At 42.2% G+C, this 17,277-nt stretch overlaps 2 protein-coding genes across 2 annotated transcripts; both read left to right on the top strand.

Annotated features, from left to right (window-relative positions):
• Positions 1 to 5,413: 5,413 nt before the first annotated feature.
• LOC122319548 lies at positions 5,414 to 6,412 on the top strand. The gene has a single exon (XM_043206930.1). The coding sequence runs from the start codon at positions 5,414 to 5,416 to the stop codon at positions 6,410 to 6,412; it is 999 nt and encodes a 332-aa protein (XP_043062865.1).
• A 265-nt stretch (positions 6,413 to 6,677) lies between these two features.
• LOC122319547 lies at positions 6,678 to 16,167 on the top strand. The gene is made up of 4 exons (XM_043206929.1): positions 6,678 to 6,727; positions 6,892 to 7,021; positions 7,079 to 8,662; positions 16,072 to 16,167. The coding sequence occupies exons 1-4, from the start codon at positions 6,678 to 6,680 to the stop codon at positions 16,165 to 16,167; spliced, it is 1,860 nt and encodes a 619-aa protein (XP_043062864.1).
• The last annotated feature ends 1,110 nt before the right edge of the window (positions 16,168 to 17,277 follow it).

Genomic DNA, 17,277 nt, shown 5'->3' with positions numbered 1-17,277 from the left:
GGGAGTTCGAGGAGCAAGGAGTCATGAACCTCCTGCTCTTCAAATTCCACCCCTTTTTCAACGGGCTCCTCGGTATAGACTTCCTTACTCAAAATAAGGCAAAGATTGATATTGAGAATTTAACCCTCAAGACACAATCTGCCTTAATTCCAATAATAACACGAGCTAACAGGGGTACACAGGAATTGCACATTCCACCCCACAGCAGGTCTCGCGTCAGACTGCCTGTAGACATTAACAAGGGACATTTTTCCGTCAATGCAGTGGGTATTAGTAACAACCTTACCATCACGGGGGGCCTCTACACAGCTATCGACGGACACAGTTACTTTGAGATAACTAACAACTCTCACGACGAACGGACACTCTGCTTAGACCAACCAATAGAAGTTACACCGTATAATGAAGACGAATACAACCAAATCTACAGCATGACACTGGGGCCCAACCCCAATGAAAAATACAAACAACCAATCGACCACATCCGGACGGAACACCTAAACTCGGAAGAGAAAAAGGGACTCCTCCTCGTCTGCAACAAGTTCCGGGAGCTGTTCTACGACGAGAAGGAGACTCTAGCCTTTTTCGAATGCCGTCAAACACTCTATACCAACAACAGACGATATGCCGGTACACGTGAAAACATACAGGTATCCTTACATCCATAAAGAGGAGGTACGGAGCCAAATAAAAAAGATGCTAAAACAGGATATAATCCGAAATAGCCATTCACCTTGGGGCGCACCTGTCTGGGTAGTACCCAAGAAAACCGACTCGGATGGCAATAAGAAATGGCGACTGGTCATAGATTTCAGGAAACTGAATGAAAAAACCATCGCCGATCGATACCCCATTCTCAACATCAACGAAATTCTCGATAGTTTAGGCCGTGCCACGTATTTCACAACCTTGGACCTGGCAAGTGGGTTCCATCAAATCCAGATGAACCCCGTGGACAGGGCTAAAACAGCATTCTCGGTCGAAAACGGCCATTACGAATTTACTAGAATGCCCTTCGGTCTAAAGAACGCCCCCGCCACATTTCAGCGTGTCATGGACAATGTCCTAGGTTCACTAATCGGAAATATATGCCTATTCTATCTAGACGACATCATAATATTCTCCACTTCATTACAAAAACATTTGGGGGATATCGAATTAGTCTTCACAAAACTCCGTACGGCCAATCTAAAAATTCAAATCACCAAGTCGAACTTCCTACGAAAAGAAATAGACTTCCTGGGTCACGTGGTCACCCAGGAGGGTATCAAACCAAACCCTAATAAAATAATAGCTATTAAAGGATTTCCCTGTCCCAAGACCCGTCGGCAAATTAAGTCTTTCCTGGGACTTATAGGCTATTACAGGAAATTTGTAAAAGACTTCGCTCGAATTACTAAACCACTAACCAGACAACTAAAAGGAGGGAAGTCGGTAATAATCGACAACGAATTCCGCGAAGCCTTCGAATTTTGCAAAACTCTCCTTATAAACGACCCCATTTTGAAGCACCCAGACTTCACCATGCCCTTCACCTTAACAACAGACGCGAGTAACGTCGCATTGGGAGCAGTGCTGTCACAAGGACCAAAATCCTGCGACAGACCAATCTGCTTCGCGAGCAGGACCCTTAACGAAGCCGAAACCCGTTACTCAACGGTAGAAAAAGAAATGCTGGGAATCGTCTGGGCAGTAAAGTACTTCCGACCGTACCTCTACGGCCGGAAATTCAAACTAGTTACTGACCACAAACCCTTATTAGGCCTCAAAAATTTTAATGGCCAGAACGCAAAACTCATTCGCTGGAGGGATGCCTTAAGCGAATACGATTACGAATTGGAACACGAAAAGGGTTCCCAAAACGTCGTCGCAGATGCACTGAGCAGGGTAGAACCGAATACCCATGTGAATGTCTCGATACCAAACGACCCGGGAGCAATCCCGATATCCCCGAGTCCACTTAACGTCTTTAGATTACAGGCCACCTTTACAATCTCACCAGACCCATCACGCACAACCTGTGCCCCATGCAGAAACAAAATTAGGAAACAGATATCCGAACCTCTCTTTAACTTAGAGATTGTTACGGATATCTTAAAAACTTTGCTAAAACCCAATAAAACCGTAGCCGTGTTCGCAACCGACGAAATTTTCGGAGTAATACAAGAATCTTATTCCAAATATTTCGCGGGAAACAACCTTTATAAAATCCTCAGGTGCTTAACGTTCCTTAAGGAACCCTCAAGCAACGAAATAGAATCGATTATCAAGACAGGCCACACAAATAATAACCATCGGGGGGTGGACGAGATGTACACCCACCTAAAAAGGGAAATTTACGCGCCCCATCTGAAAAGCCTCATCACGCAAGTAATACGGAATTGCGAGATCTGCCTCACCCTCAAATATGATAGGCACCCGCAGAAACCGCCTTACCAATTGCCCGAAATCCCAAGCAGACCACTAGACATCCTACATACAGACATCTATACTATCAACAAGACCTACAACCTGACAATCATAGACAAATTTTCCAGATTCGCACAGGCGTTTCCATTACCTAATAGGAACTCCATAAGTGTCACCAAGGCATTCAAAAATTTCTTCTGCCAATTCGGCGTACCTAAAAAGGTAATCTTTGACCAAGGAGCCGAATTTGCGGGTACCGTTTTTACCGACTTCCTGGGACAATATGACATTGAAGTGCATGTGACTTCCTTCCAGCAGTCTAGTAGTAACTCGATAGTTGAAAGGCTCCATTCGACCTTAACAGAAATCTATCGAATCATCCTCACGAAGAGGAGGGAAATGCACCTAGATCTAGATCACGAGGAAATTATGTCGGAGGCAATAATAACATACAATAACGCTATACACTCGAGCACGAACCTAACACCGTTCGAACTCTTTAGTGGCCGCACCCATGTGTTCGAAAAAACAGTCAAGTTCAACAACGAACATGACTTCTTAAGCAGGCTTCATGAGTATCAGAGTAAGCTCTATCCAGTCGTCAAAACACACCTAGAAGAAACAGCCGGTAAACGGATAAACAAACTAAATGAAGCTAGGGAAGAAACTCTTTACAGGCTGACGTTAGTCAACAGCCAGCGACTAGAAATAGATAGACTAGGTGAGGAGCAAACCCTCATTAAGCTCAACATGGGAACGGCCCGGACAATAACATCATTTATGACAATTAAACACCTGATCCACCTGGAAGAACACGAAGTTACTACCGACAAATTACACGAATTAATTACGAACCTGCCGGACCTGACGAACATCGTCGAAATAAGAACACTATTACTTAGGAAACTTAATCAGATAGAACAGAAATTAACTTCACTACTACCTAGCGAAAGTAATAGCAGACCTAGGAGAGGACTCATTAACGGACTAGGGACAATAATTAAAACGATCAGCGGCAATATGGATGCCACTGACGAGGAAAAAATTAATTCCGAATTAAAACAATTGGGGAGGAACGCGGAAAATACCGCGCAATTTCAGAACGAAACATTAATAAGGTTCATAGAAATCACAGACCACATAAACAAAGAGCAGGAGGTCATAAATAATTTAATCAATTTTAATCAGAATAGGATATCTAAGGAAATAGATACAGGACTCCAAAATGCAGAATTGAATATATTTTTGACTAGAATCAATATTAACTTAGATCTTCTCTACACACATTTGGCAGGTATAGCAGAAAGCCTATTATTCGCAAAACTCAATATTGTTCCCAAATACATCTTAGATAATGCTGAGGTACAAAAAATTAAAATGTCATTAACAGATCAAAACGTTAAGATAAAGGCAGACTACGAAGTTTACAACCTACTATCACTCGAAACTAGCACAGAAAAGAAAACAATTGTTTTTGAAATTAAAATACCAATTTTGTCTCCAAATAATTACACACTGTACCAAATTGTAACCATACCGTTCAACGGGACGGAAACCTACCAAAATTTATTTTAGAGGATAGAATAGAACTTAAAACACTAAACACAAATTGTATTAGAGTTAATGATTTATCAGTTTGCGAAACCCCCACCGACCCCGACAACCCGGAATGCATCCATAACCTGCTAGCCAACAAGACAGCGACATGTACCGTAGTGGAAACCATAACCCAGACACGGATCTACAGCCCCATAGAAGGACTCCTGGTTATCCTCAACGCAAGAGACGTTAATATGACCTCCGATTGTATACCGAGCAAAAGTTTGAGCGGGTCGTTTATTATAAATCACGACAGTTGCTCTATCACCATCAACGGTACGAAATATGCCGACGCCACCGTCACAATGACCGATAGATGGCAGATGGATATAACGAAAACCAACGACGTTAAAACCATGCCAGCCATAGAACCCATCAACCTTCAACAACTGCACCTCAATACGCTCAAAATCAAGTGGACTATCAACACCATGCAGAGCAAAGCGGCGGACCACTTAACAACGATATATATATTGATCGCAAGCTCTATCGTACTAGCAATCGCCGCATGGATCTGGAGGAAAGACAAGATTACCTACGCAACTACTTCCCTGCCAGCCACCGGAACTCCAGCCATACCTTCGTTGTGGCCTTCGTTCCGTCTTGAGGGGGGAGGAGTTATCGGTGACGGCATAAGCTTGCCCTCACCTCCCCCGAAACCCCCACGGGTAAAAGCCTAAACTAAAGGCACTCCACCCGGAACAGAACCAGCAGCGTCAGCACCGGGGCAGCAGCGGATCGCCAACAGAGGATTCCGCCGAACCCGCGGACTGGACAGCAGCGTCAGCACCGGGGCAGCAGCAGATCGCCAACAGAGGATTCCGCCGAACCCGCGGACTGGAGTCGGGGCATCCGCCCAAGAATGCAGCGTAAACAAAACAACACTCGAATTGTAGCCAACATATAAAACTGAAATGAAATACAAAATCACTCTTGATCGAAAAGCAGAACCAGAAGGTTGTTATTATTCTTTACATCAAAGCTTAAACTTCAGGAATATATTACAACTTAAACCGCACCACGACTTAACTCGGGCGTTACCCGAGGACGCGCACATATCAAGCTGCGCTCTCGTCATTCGGGCCAAACTGTCGAATTGGTCTCGTTCATTCTCAACTCGCTGACGTCATCACTTCCTGCCCAAGTTATTGACACCTCATCCTCTACGTGGAGGCAGATCTGCGAGCTTCCTTTGGCAGACCCAACGTTCTGCACACCTGGAGCAATCGATGTCATTGTTGGATCGGATCAACTTTGGTCTCTATACACAGGAGATCGGAAACACTTTGGTAACGACTTTCCTATCGCTCTCAATACTGTATTTGGTTGGATTGTTGCAGTCTCGTACTCTGCATTCGATTATCACCCTACTTCTGCGGTTACTCATCACGCGGACCTAGACACGATGGTTCGTTCATTCATGGAGATGGACAGCATTCAGCCTAACCAGGCTCTCCTGGACGCCAGCGATCCCACAGAGCGTCATTTTGCTGCTACACACAAGCGCTCAACGGACGGGGTGTACGTCGTCGAGTATCCCTTCAAGGAGAAGGCACCGCCTATTGATTCGACCTTGCCACAGGCCATCTATCGCTTCCTCTCTCTGGAACGCAAATTTCGTCGGTATCCAGAATTGAAGCAGCAGTACGAAGCCTTCCTGGACGACTACTTGCAACGTGGACATATGGAACAACTGACCTCTGCTCAGGTTGAGGAGTCCCCAGACACCTGCTTCTATTTGCCGCACCACGCTGTCATCAAACTGGACAGTCTGACTACCAAATGTCGTGTAGTTTTTGATGGATCAGGAAAGGACAGCTCTGGAGAAACGCTCAATGACAGACTAAATATTGGTCCACCGATTCAACGCGATCTTCTTGGCGTTTGTCTACGCTTCCGGCAGCACCAATATGTTTTATGCGCAGATGTTGAAAAGATGTTTCGAGGCATTAGAATCTTTAAGCCACACACCAATTTTCAGCGCATTGTTTGGCGCAAGACTGAGAATGAACCTCTGCTTCATTTTCGCCTGCTGACGGTTACCTACGGATTGGCACCGTCACCATTTCTGGCTGTTCGAGTTCTAAAGCAACTTGCCGACGATCATGGCCATGAATACCCTGCAGCAGCTCACGCTCTTCTGCACGATGCCTATGTGGACGATATCCCTACAGGCGCCAACACACTCGAGGAGCTTATGATTCTCAAGGACGAGCTTATAGCCCTCTTGGATAAGGGAAAATTCAAGCTACGCAAATGGAGTTCTAATAATTGGCGTCTTCTGAAATCATTACCAGAGGAAGATAGATGTTTTGAACCTATCCAGCTCCTCAACAAATCAGCTGCGGATTCACCTGTCAAAGTTCTTGGTATCCAATGGAACCCTGGGAAGGACGTTCTGTAGCTCAACCTAAAGGGATGCGATGCGACCATTTCTCCGACGAAAAGAGAACTCTTGTCTCAGCTATCAAGAATTTATGATCCGCTTGGACTGGTAGCGCCGGTCACAGTTCTACTCAAGCTAATCTTCCAAGAAAGTTGGACAAGTGTCCTGCAGTGGGACGACCCCATTCCTGAAAGTCTACGTACGCGCTGGAGAGCCTTAGTAGAGGATTTGCCAGCACTTACGCAATGCCAAGTACCACGGTATATTGCGTCACCATTTCGAGATGTTCAACTACAAGGATTCGCCGACGCATCCTCGCACGCCTACGGTGCGGTAGTTTACGCTCGAGTTGCAGTTGGATGCAGCTTTCAAGTAACTCTGGTTGCCGCCAAAACACGGGTGGCTCCGATCAAGCCCGTATCAATTCCACGTTTGGAGTTACTTCTATCTCGATTGCTGTCTATTGTCAAAACATCACTAACAATTCCTCTTTTCAGCACGAGCTGCTGGACAGATTCAGAAATTGTGCTACACTGGCTTTCAGCTCCCCCTCGACGGTGGAACACCTACGTCTGCAACCGAACTTCTGAGATATTGAGCGACTTTCCCCGTAGCTGCTGGAACCATGTTCGCACGGAAGACAATCCTGCTGATTGTGCTTCCCGAGGACTTCATCTGTCCTAGCTTCTGGAGCATCGACTGTGGTGGAAATATCCGTCCTGGCTGGCCACACCCACCTCTGAGTGGCCACCTTCTACAAGCAAGTTCAGCGTATCTTCAAGTTTCAATGTCAACACCGAAGAACGAGCCATAAAGCCCACGACTCTACATAACTTTCCTGATGAAAGTATACACGAGTTACTGATCCACAAATTCTCAACCTGGACGCGTCTTATTAGGGTATCTAGCTACTGTCATCGCTTTATTCACACTCTTCGATCTCATCATAGGAATTCGGCACCATTCCTTACGTCTGAAGAGTTGCTGGACGCACAGCGCCGACTTATTCGACATGTGCAACAAAAATCCTTTGCCAGAGAATATGCGCAGCTAGAGAATCGACGCCAGCTTAACGCTAAATCGCATCTTATCCGGTTTTCTCCGTTTCTGGATGATTATGGAGTAATGCGAGTCGGTGGGAGAATCGAGCAATCTACACTCAATTACAACGCCAAGCACCCGATTCTGATACCTAAAGATACACAACTAGCTGGACTGCTGGTTCGATATTTTCATGTCTCCTATCTGCACACTGGAGTTGATGCAACGTTCTCCAATCTTCGTCAGCAGTACTGGATTCTGGGAGCCCGCAATCTCGTCAGAAAGGCAGTCTTCCAATGCAAATCCTGTTTTCTTCAACGAAAGGGCACAAGCAACCAGATCAGGGGAGAGCTACCAATTCCTCGAGTTCAAGCTAGCCGCTGCTTTCAACACACAGGGCTGGACTACGCTGGACCGATCGCAATCAAGGAATCAAAAGGAAGAACTCCACGAATCGGAAAGGCATGGTTTTCTATTTTCGTGTGTCTCACTACAAAGGCACTTCACATCGAGGTTGTTAGTGAGCTAACTACACAGGCTTTCATCGCAGCCTTTCAACGATTCATTGCCCGCCGAGCGAAGCCTACTGACCTGTATTCGGACAACGGAACTACATTTCATGGAGGCAAGCGAACTTTGGATGACATGAGACGTCTGGCCATTCAACAAGCCAAAGATGAGGAACTAGCAGGATTCTATGCCAATGAAGGGATTTCTTGGCACTTTATACCCCCGTCTGCTCCCCATTTTGGAGGGATGTGGGAAGCTGGAGTTCGCTCAATTAAACTGCATATGAAACGGATACTTGGATCAAAGGCTTTAACGTTTGAGGAGCTCTCTACTGTCCTGACCCAAATTGAAGCTATCCTGAATTCACGCCCGCTGTGCCCAACTGGGGATAATTCTTTGGATCCACTGACGCCTGCTCATTTTTTGACTGGATCTCCGTATACTGCATTGCCTGCACCCTGTCGTCTGGATATGCAAGTCAATCGATTGGAGAGGTGGAACCAGCTGCAAGCCATGGTTCAAGGCTTTTGGAAAAGGTGGCATATGGAATACCTGACATCTCTTCATAAGCGGACAAAGTGGCATCTGGAAACCGAGAATCTGAAGATCGACACACTGGTAGTACTCAAGGAGCCCAATCTACCGCCCTCTAAATGGATTCTTGGCCGCATCACCGCAGTGCACGCAGAAATCGACGACAAGGTCCGAGTCGTTACAGTGAAGACTGCTCACGGATTATACAAACGCCCAATTGCCAAAATCGCTGTACTGCCTCTCTGCTGAACAACCGTTCAGGGGGGCCGGTATGTTTGGGAACGAGACACCGCGCGAACAAGTCACCCTTTATCTTTGTTTACATTTGCATTTGTCTGCAGCTGCAGCGGAGCTTATCAGCGGAATCAATGTAATTGTCCGCGAGCTTGCCCAGTACTTTTCCAAACTTCTAACTTCTTCTAACTGTAACTTGTTTACGTCTTATGCTAGTTTAATCGTATGGCGTGAGTACAGCCAAAGCTTAAGTCAGTCACATTTTTGATCTGCGAGAAAACGTACGCATCGGTGTCGAACTAATTAATATTAAGTGTCTGAAATTAACAAATAAATCAAACTAAACAGTAACACTGGCGGTTTATTTACGAACACTCATATTTATCAAAGTCAAAGGTGATGCACAAACATGGATTTACTCAAAGTTTGAGTTTGCAAATGAAAAAATTGAAAATGGAATCGATGGAAAAGGCCTTTCTCCCAAAAGAAAGTGCCATTACATTGCGCAAGAAGCTTGAAAAGCGCAAATGGTGAGCAAATGAATCGTTTACTTCCTATATCAACTCGAAAGTAACTATGTCAAATGGATTAGGGATGTCAGAAGGCGAGCTAATCGACTATACCCATTCGCAAACCCAAAAGAGAAGTCGGAGCCTGTTTTGTGTGCGGAAAGATGGGTCACCTCGCTGCAGCCTGTGACCAAAATAAGAAGACATCAGCCCCATATTTAATTTTCGAAACAGAGAGTACCGTTAATGAATCTTTTTTTATAGAATGCCTCCTAGACTGAGGCAGCCCAATTAGTTTTATGAAAAAGAATTGCGTTCCGGCTAGCGTTAACTTGAAGCCAGCGCCCCCAGCTGCGTATTTTGGTTTAAACTCCAGCAAATTAATTGTTATTGAAAAGATTTTTGTGTTCATTACGAAATAAAAATGAAAAATAAAAAAATAAAACTTGAAATGCTAGTTGTTCAGGATGATTCAATGTATGGGAAAGTTGTGTTAGGTCGGAATTTTTCAAATGCAAGTGCAAGTGTAAGTATTGTGTGGAACGAAGATGATGTTATTCTAATGAATGAAAATACAAATGAAAGTAGATATATGACTAAATCGAATGGTATGGATAGGTTAGATGATGAAGATGATTTTATAGCGAAAATTTATATGATTGAATATGAACCTGATAATGAAAGTTCAACAGTAGGTATAAATCTGAATTTTAATGATAAAATTCGTTTTGAGAATTTGTTTCACAAATGTTATGTCACAGCTGTTCGACCAACGATACCAGAAACAAAGTGCGAAATGAAAATTACGATTAGTGACGTTAAACCGTTTAGCTGTAGTCCCAGACGCCTTTCCTATGCTGAAAAGAACGATTTGCAAAAAATTTTGGATGAATATATTACACAGGGGTATATTAGACCAAGTGAGTCTGAGTTTGTGTCACCGATTGTTTTAGTAAAAAAAGCGTCGGGCGCAATTAGAATGTGTATTGACTTTAGAAAATTTAATTAATTAATTAATTTCCATGAGGAATCAGTAAAGTTAACTTCTTTTACGACACCTCTTGGCCAATTTGAATTCCTAAGGATGCCTTTCGAGCTGAAAATCGCGACGTCTGCGATTCAGAGGCTTATAAATAAAATTTGTAACGACCTAATAAGACAAGAAAAGGTGATAGTTTACTTAGATGACATAATGATTGCAACAAAAGATGTGAAGAATCACTTGAAAATTTTGAATGAGGTATTTGACAGATTGATATGGAATAATTTAAAATTGAGGCTTACTAAGTGTGGGTTTTTTCAAACGGAAGTAAAGTATCTAGGGTATACGATTAATGGATTTGGGATCAAAGCTGATGGAAAGGGTATCCGCTGTGAAGAATTTTTCGATTCCTACAAAAACGAGTGAGGTACAAAGTTTTCTAGGTCTTTGCTCCTATTTTCGAAGGTTTATTAAAGACCTTTCCATCGGGGCAAAAACTTTATACGATGTCACGAGGAAGACGACAAATTTTCAGTTTGGGGAATTAGAGTTAAAGACGTTTGAAGTTCTAAAGAAAAAGTTAATAGACTCCCCCATACTTGCTTTGTATAACCCAACAGATGAAACCGAATTACATTGAGACGCGAGTTCGATTGGTTTCGGATCAATTTTAATGCAAAAGAAAAGGGATAGCCGATTTCACCCTGTATTTTATTTCTCCAAGCGTACGACGGATGCTGAGTCGTGGTATCACAGTTTCGAGTTGGAAACGTTAGCGATAATTTATTCACTCAAACGATTTAGGGTATATCTGCGTTAACTAAAAAAGAAATAAACCCTAGAATTGCGCGATGGGCTCTATGATTATAAACTGGAACATAGATCAGGTATTAGAATGCAACACGTGGATGTCCTCAGCAGATGTACAAAGTCTGTCCGTCCGTCTTTCCGTCCGTATGAACGTCGAGATCTCAGGAACTAAAAAAAAGCTAGAAAGTTGAGATTAAGAGATTAAGCTGCGTTAACTGCAAAAACGCCAAGTTACCCGACAGCAACCACTCTTCAAATTACAGAGGATGCCCGATCTGTGCCATAAAAACTCTAGAAAAAGTCGACGTTAAAAAGGCTATTTCTATCTACAACTCGAGACACCCCCACGACGGATCAATGTACTCCAGTGTAGTTAAGACCAACCTAACAATGAACTATAATAAGAAAGACAATCCCACTAACCACGATTCAACACATAAATCTGATTCAAGCCCATCCACATCCAAAGATTCGGCAATTATTGCTGCTCGAAAACTTATCACGTACAATGATATTACACCACTAAATACCACTAGTGAAATCAATCACTCTTCCACCTCACCTACAACTAACCCTCTCAACTCCCCAGTTAAAATATTTCCCAAAAACCTATCTAATCGTGCGAAGACCCTACTTAAGGCGAAAGAAAAAAAACAACTAAACACTTTAAAAAAGAATTTACCTTCCCATGCACTTACAAGCTATGACAAGACGAACGATGTCAATTGCTCAGACGCGTCTAGACGTCTAGACGTAGACATGTTATCCGACAACTCAGATGTTGACACTTAATTATCTACCGTAGTTCACGCAGTACGCTCCCCTTTCCCCGCCGAGCGCTCCTCCCGGTGCCGGCAAATCAATCGATTTGCGCCTGACAAAAATAAAACCGACCCATTATCATACCGCCCAATTTCGCTTAACTCTTGCATGGCCAAACTGCTCGATAAAATTGTGGCCAGAAGGCTATGGTGGTTTGTAACTAACTACAAACTTCTCCACAATAGCCAAACAGGATTTAAGAAAGGCAAATCAGTTATGGACAGTCTACTCTTTATAGACTATCTTGTTAACAAAACCTTGGCTACCAAGAATCATCTTTCTATTATCTCGTTCGACTTTTGCAAAGCGTTTGACAAAATTGGTTTACATGCGATTATCAACCAGCTATTAAAGTGGAAACTAGGCCCCAAAATCATTAATTATGTTCGCAACTTTATGACCAACAGGAAGATAAAAGTTAGAGTTGGCAAACATTTCTCCAACACTCTGCCACTCGACAATGGTATCCCACAAGGTTCGCCTTTATCTGTGGTACTATTTGTCATTGCTTACCAAAATCTTGTCGAGTTAATAGCATTGCACAAAGAAATACAAGTAAGCGCCTATGCTGACGATGTCAACTTGCTTATTAAAATGAATAAAACAATAAATGGGATATTAAATTTAGATGTGCTAAATAATGACATAGTTAACTGGTGCTCTTATTCTGGTGCTATCCTTTCACCCGAAAAGTGTAAGCACATGCATATATGCAACAAACACAATTGCAGATATGATGTATCCTTTGGAAGGTTTCAACTTTCCAATGTTACCTCACTCAAAATCTTAGGCCTGATATTCAACAATAAACACAAGTGGAACTCACCATCTTGTCGTTGCTTTGCTGAAACGGCTTAATTCAAAATACAATTGTAGCACATTAACACTAATTTCTGTAGTGAAAGCTTTAATAGTATCAAAAATTGATTTCGCTTTACCACTCTAAGGAACTGCCCCAAAAACTGTCCTAAAAAAAGTTAACTCAGCTTTACATTCAGCTATTAGAATTGCTCAATAAACACAAGTGGAACTCACCATCTTGTCGTTGCTTTGCTGAAACGGCTTAATTCAAAATACAATTGTAGCACATTAACACTAATTTCTGTAGTGAAAGCTTTAATAGTATCAAAAATTGATTTCGCTTTACCACTCTAAGGAACTGCCCCAAAAACTGTCCTAAAAAAAGTTAACTCAGCTTTACATTCAGCTATTAGAATTGCTCTTGGTGCCGTTCGTTCAACACCAACACGAAATTTGCTGTTTGAGGCCAACATTGCGCCTCTCGCCATTAGACAAAAGCTCCTTACCACTAATCTATTTACATGCATCACCAATAGCGCAGATTTCCTCATTTGTAATATTATAAAAAAATATAAAACCCCGAAGGAGGGTAAAAAATTGTCTGTTCTAGAAAAAATTATAGAATCACACAAACACCTCGAAATACAACCAAAAAAACATATCCAAAAATCACCTCCCTGGGCACTTAACCAAAAAGCCATAAATACCTCCATTAGCTACCTCAATAAAAACGTTACAACCCCGAAACGTTCAGAAAAAAATTTGTCAGAATACAAACCGAACTCAATGGCAATAAAACATCCTTTATTTACACGGATAGGTCACAAATAAACAATCTCACTGGCCTTGCAGTGACAACCAATTCTAGCATCTTAAAAATGGGAATTCTTCCAACCTATTCTACCGTCTACACAGCAGAAATAATAGCCATTTATGAATCCATTATGATACTCAAAACAAATCGGGGTAAATACATAATTTGCTCAGATTCATTATCATCCCTCAAAGCTATTAAAAACACTTCTAATCATTCGTATTATGCCACCGAAATTCGAAACTTACTTATTAGACACTTTCCAAAATTCACTCTATTGTGGATTCCCAGCCATGTCAACATAACTGGCAATGAATTTGCTGATTTAGCAGCCAAAAATGCTCTACGCCACCCACTTGTTTACACAATTAACTTCAATTGCGGAGACATAAAAAAATATGTCTCTAAATATTTCAACTCCCTTGCCAATGACACATTTCTGCACTCCTCAAATTGGTACCAAAACATAAACAAAAATAAATTAATCATTTCCCATTTTCTAACAAAAACACATCGAATATCCCGACTGGACGAAATAAAATTTCTTCGCCTTAGATTAGGTCATACAAAGTTAACTCATGCGCACTATATAAGCAAAAACCCTCTGCCAACTTGCCCATTCTGTAACCTCCACCTAATTAAACTTGATCACGTTATAGCATCATGTCCTTCTATAACCCAACTCAGGCTCAACCCCTCCCCATAAGCCACATTAACAAACGCATCATACGAAAATATTACACTCTAAAAGACACTAAAAAGTGTAAAATTATACTATAGTATTTAAGATTATCTGTATATCTATTATTTATCATGTCCAACACAATGAATTATGTACATATGTATATTCACATCTAAACATTAAGTTATAATAAGATATATTATAATTAGCATTGTCTTGTACTTCTGCAGCTGAAGGCCTAAGTTGCCATGGCTCCTAAAACTCAGTGGCCCAGATTTTCCAAGTCTTCGTCCACCTTAATATAATAATAATAATAAACATGGTTTTGTATTAGTATCTATGAAATTCGATTTTGCTGTTAAGAAATCATAGGAAGTTGGCTGCTGTCGACAGGAAAATTGTTTGTAGGTTTCATACCATGCCTTACAAGAACTATTACAGAAATTGAATATATTTTTATTGATTAATATATTGTTGGCTACTGCCATGAGTAACAAAAAAGATATGTTTTTATAAAAAGAAGATACACTAGTTGATAATATTTTGTACAACGGAAAGTATCAGAAAAACTGCTGATAATTAAATTATTCAACATTCAATTATTATCTTTGAAACTGCATGATAAACTCATGGCCATATCGACTCGGCTATTGATCCTATTCATGCCCGATTGATGTGGAAACTTTTAAAATTTGTTGTTTATTTTTATTGCTCGTTTGCACTCCGACTGGTTGAATAACGATTATCTGATAGACGAGAAATTCATTTTCATTCGTATATGTATTTGCAATTCCCTTAGGTGTTGCGATACCTTTCAATTGGTGTTTCAAGACAACAGCAGATTTTTATTTCGTGTGTATATAGTTATCGCATTCGCACTTAAGCTGCGTTTCGTCATAAATAGCATATATATGTGGTATTTTTTAAAGCACGAGCGTGACAATTTGTGGGTGTTAAAGTGAACATAGACTTATTTTGGTTGGGATATCGACTAAAATTGATTTCATTTTTTTTAAGCTGCTGCACCCTTGCTATGTGTTCAGTTTGTCCCAATGTGCGTGACAGTGGAGATCAGCTGATCGCTCGCTCGTTTCTGGAAATGCACTGCCCACTGTCGCGACGGCGAGAGGAAGAACGGAGGAGATGACAGAAGTCAGTCTGAATTTGGAAAGGCCGCTGAACGCCCACCTTCGGTCTACATTGATATCTATATTAAACTCACATACACTCCTGTGCACAGCCATATTTTAAATAGGTGAATAATTATTACGTCTTAATTTGACCTGTGTTTGCTCTTGCCTTTGAACCTCTCTTACAATGTCCTCTTGTTAGGGATTTACAGCGAAGGTGATGGTGGCCCTTAAAGGCCTAAAAGTGTAAAATTTGAAACTTTAAACTTTAAATTCGACAGTTTTGTGTATAAATAGATTACGTTAGATTGCGGCCGCGTTAAGTTTGCAAATCGAGTCGGCAAATTTCCGACGGTGATACATAGAACTTTGCGTAAATCTCTTCCGCTTTGGCGACTGCTTCTTCTTCGCTTATTCCCGGCTTGACGAAAAGCAGGAAAGGAAAACGGCGATAGGAGTCGAGTCTGCAGGTCGTGGAATTTTGCGACGATCTCTTTCGTTTTGGCGGCTTCTAGTGGGTGGAATCTTTACGCAAAATGAGTAAGTGGACATGTTTTGTGCGATACAAAAATTTTTCCTATTATAAATTTATTTATGGTGGTGAGTTGCGCTTAGTTTGGTTTTACACTCGTCAGCATGAAATCTGATTCGGAGGCTCCGACTTTGGAGCCATTAGTTAGGCACCAAGCTCTTAAATCAACGTTGCAGAATTTAAGGAAGGATTCGCGATCGAGGAAAGCGAGGATTTATTAAAAAAAGCGTCTGGAGCAGGTGGAAGAACGCCTATTTGGATGTACTTCCATTTCAGAATCCTCCTCCGCCGGCACCAGCGGGCGGGGGCGCCGATCCGGAAGTGCGACTGAACATGCCACAGATATCAGTTCCCAAATTTTCCGGTGATTGAGTGGACTGGCGAGACTACCATGACGGCTTCACAACTAAGGAAACCCAACAACAAGAATCTGAGTTATGTGCAACGGTTGCACTTTCTCAAAGAGTTGTTGCCATTAGGGCGCGATAAAAGTTAAAATGTACAATAATCCTTGTCCCCTGTTTTTAAGGCTTGGACGGGGAATCGCTGCACCGTGTAGCGCATTTCGTAGCATCGAAGTTGCTTAATGAGACGGTTAACGGTTCAGTCCCTGCACCTGATGCGTCGTTGCAAGTGCTCAGTAAAATTCGAAATCTGTACTATTATTAACCCAAATGTCTCTTTGAGGTTGATTCAGCATATGTTTTCAATTCGGTTACTTCCTGCCTGCCAAGTATTAGCTTCTGGCCACAGTATTTAGATCATATTCGAAGGCTCTCATTGGCAGATCCCCAAATCGCGCGGTGGAAGCGAGTCGATCTTATTTTAGAAGTGGACATGCCCGAAGGCTTACATGGGGCCCTCACCTCAACAAAAAGCGTATCTAGGCCAACATATGCCTCAAAAAACTGCACTGGCTCATTGGAAAAAATCCAAACTGCGAGAGAAACTTTAACTGCTCGTCTACAAGACCATTCTTAAGCCGATCTGGACTTAAGGAATGCTTCACACCGAATAAATTTCCAGCGCTTTCAAAACAGATGCTTGAAAATGATCTCCAACGCCCATCCCTACCATGAGAACTCCATCATCCATGAGGAGCTCAGGATTCCATGGGTGGTAGACGAGATCTATCGTCACAGCGAGAGATACGCAAGAAGACTGGACAACCACCCCAACCACCTGGCCAACAATCTTCTGGACAACAGCTGATCCCGTAGACATCTGCTGAGAACGCACCCACTTGACCTCACCCAACATTAAGATATACATTTAACCTCTACACAAGTACATCTTAGGTACTCCCCATATGTTCTTAAAGGTTTTTAAAACACTTACGGAACGGTGGCACGCATTTTGGGACAGCTTGCTGATCGACAATATAAGTATTTAGCGGTTGTTTTATTTTTCTTCTGGATCCATAAAGTCAGCTCAGCTACACTTGGGTCTTCCACATCCTATGCATCTACGACTTATATAAGG

The sequence above is a fragment of the Drosophila yakuba genome, chromosome 2R (genome assembly GCF_016746365.2).
Source record: "Drosophila yakuba strain Tai18E2 chromosome 2R, Prin_Dyak_Tai18E2_2.1, whole genome shotgun sequence".
NCBI lineage: Eukaryota > Metazoa > Arthropoda > Insecta > Diptera > Drosophilidae > Drosophila > Drosophila yakuba.
The sequence above is the reverse complement of the archived record's forward strand: the minus strand, read 5'-3'. Positions and strand labels throughout refer to the sequence as shown.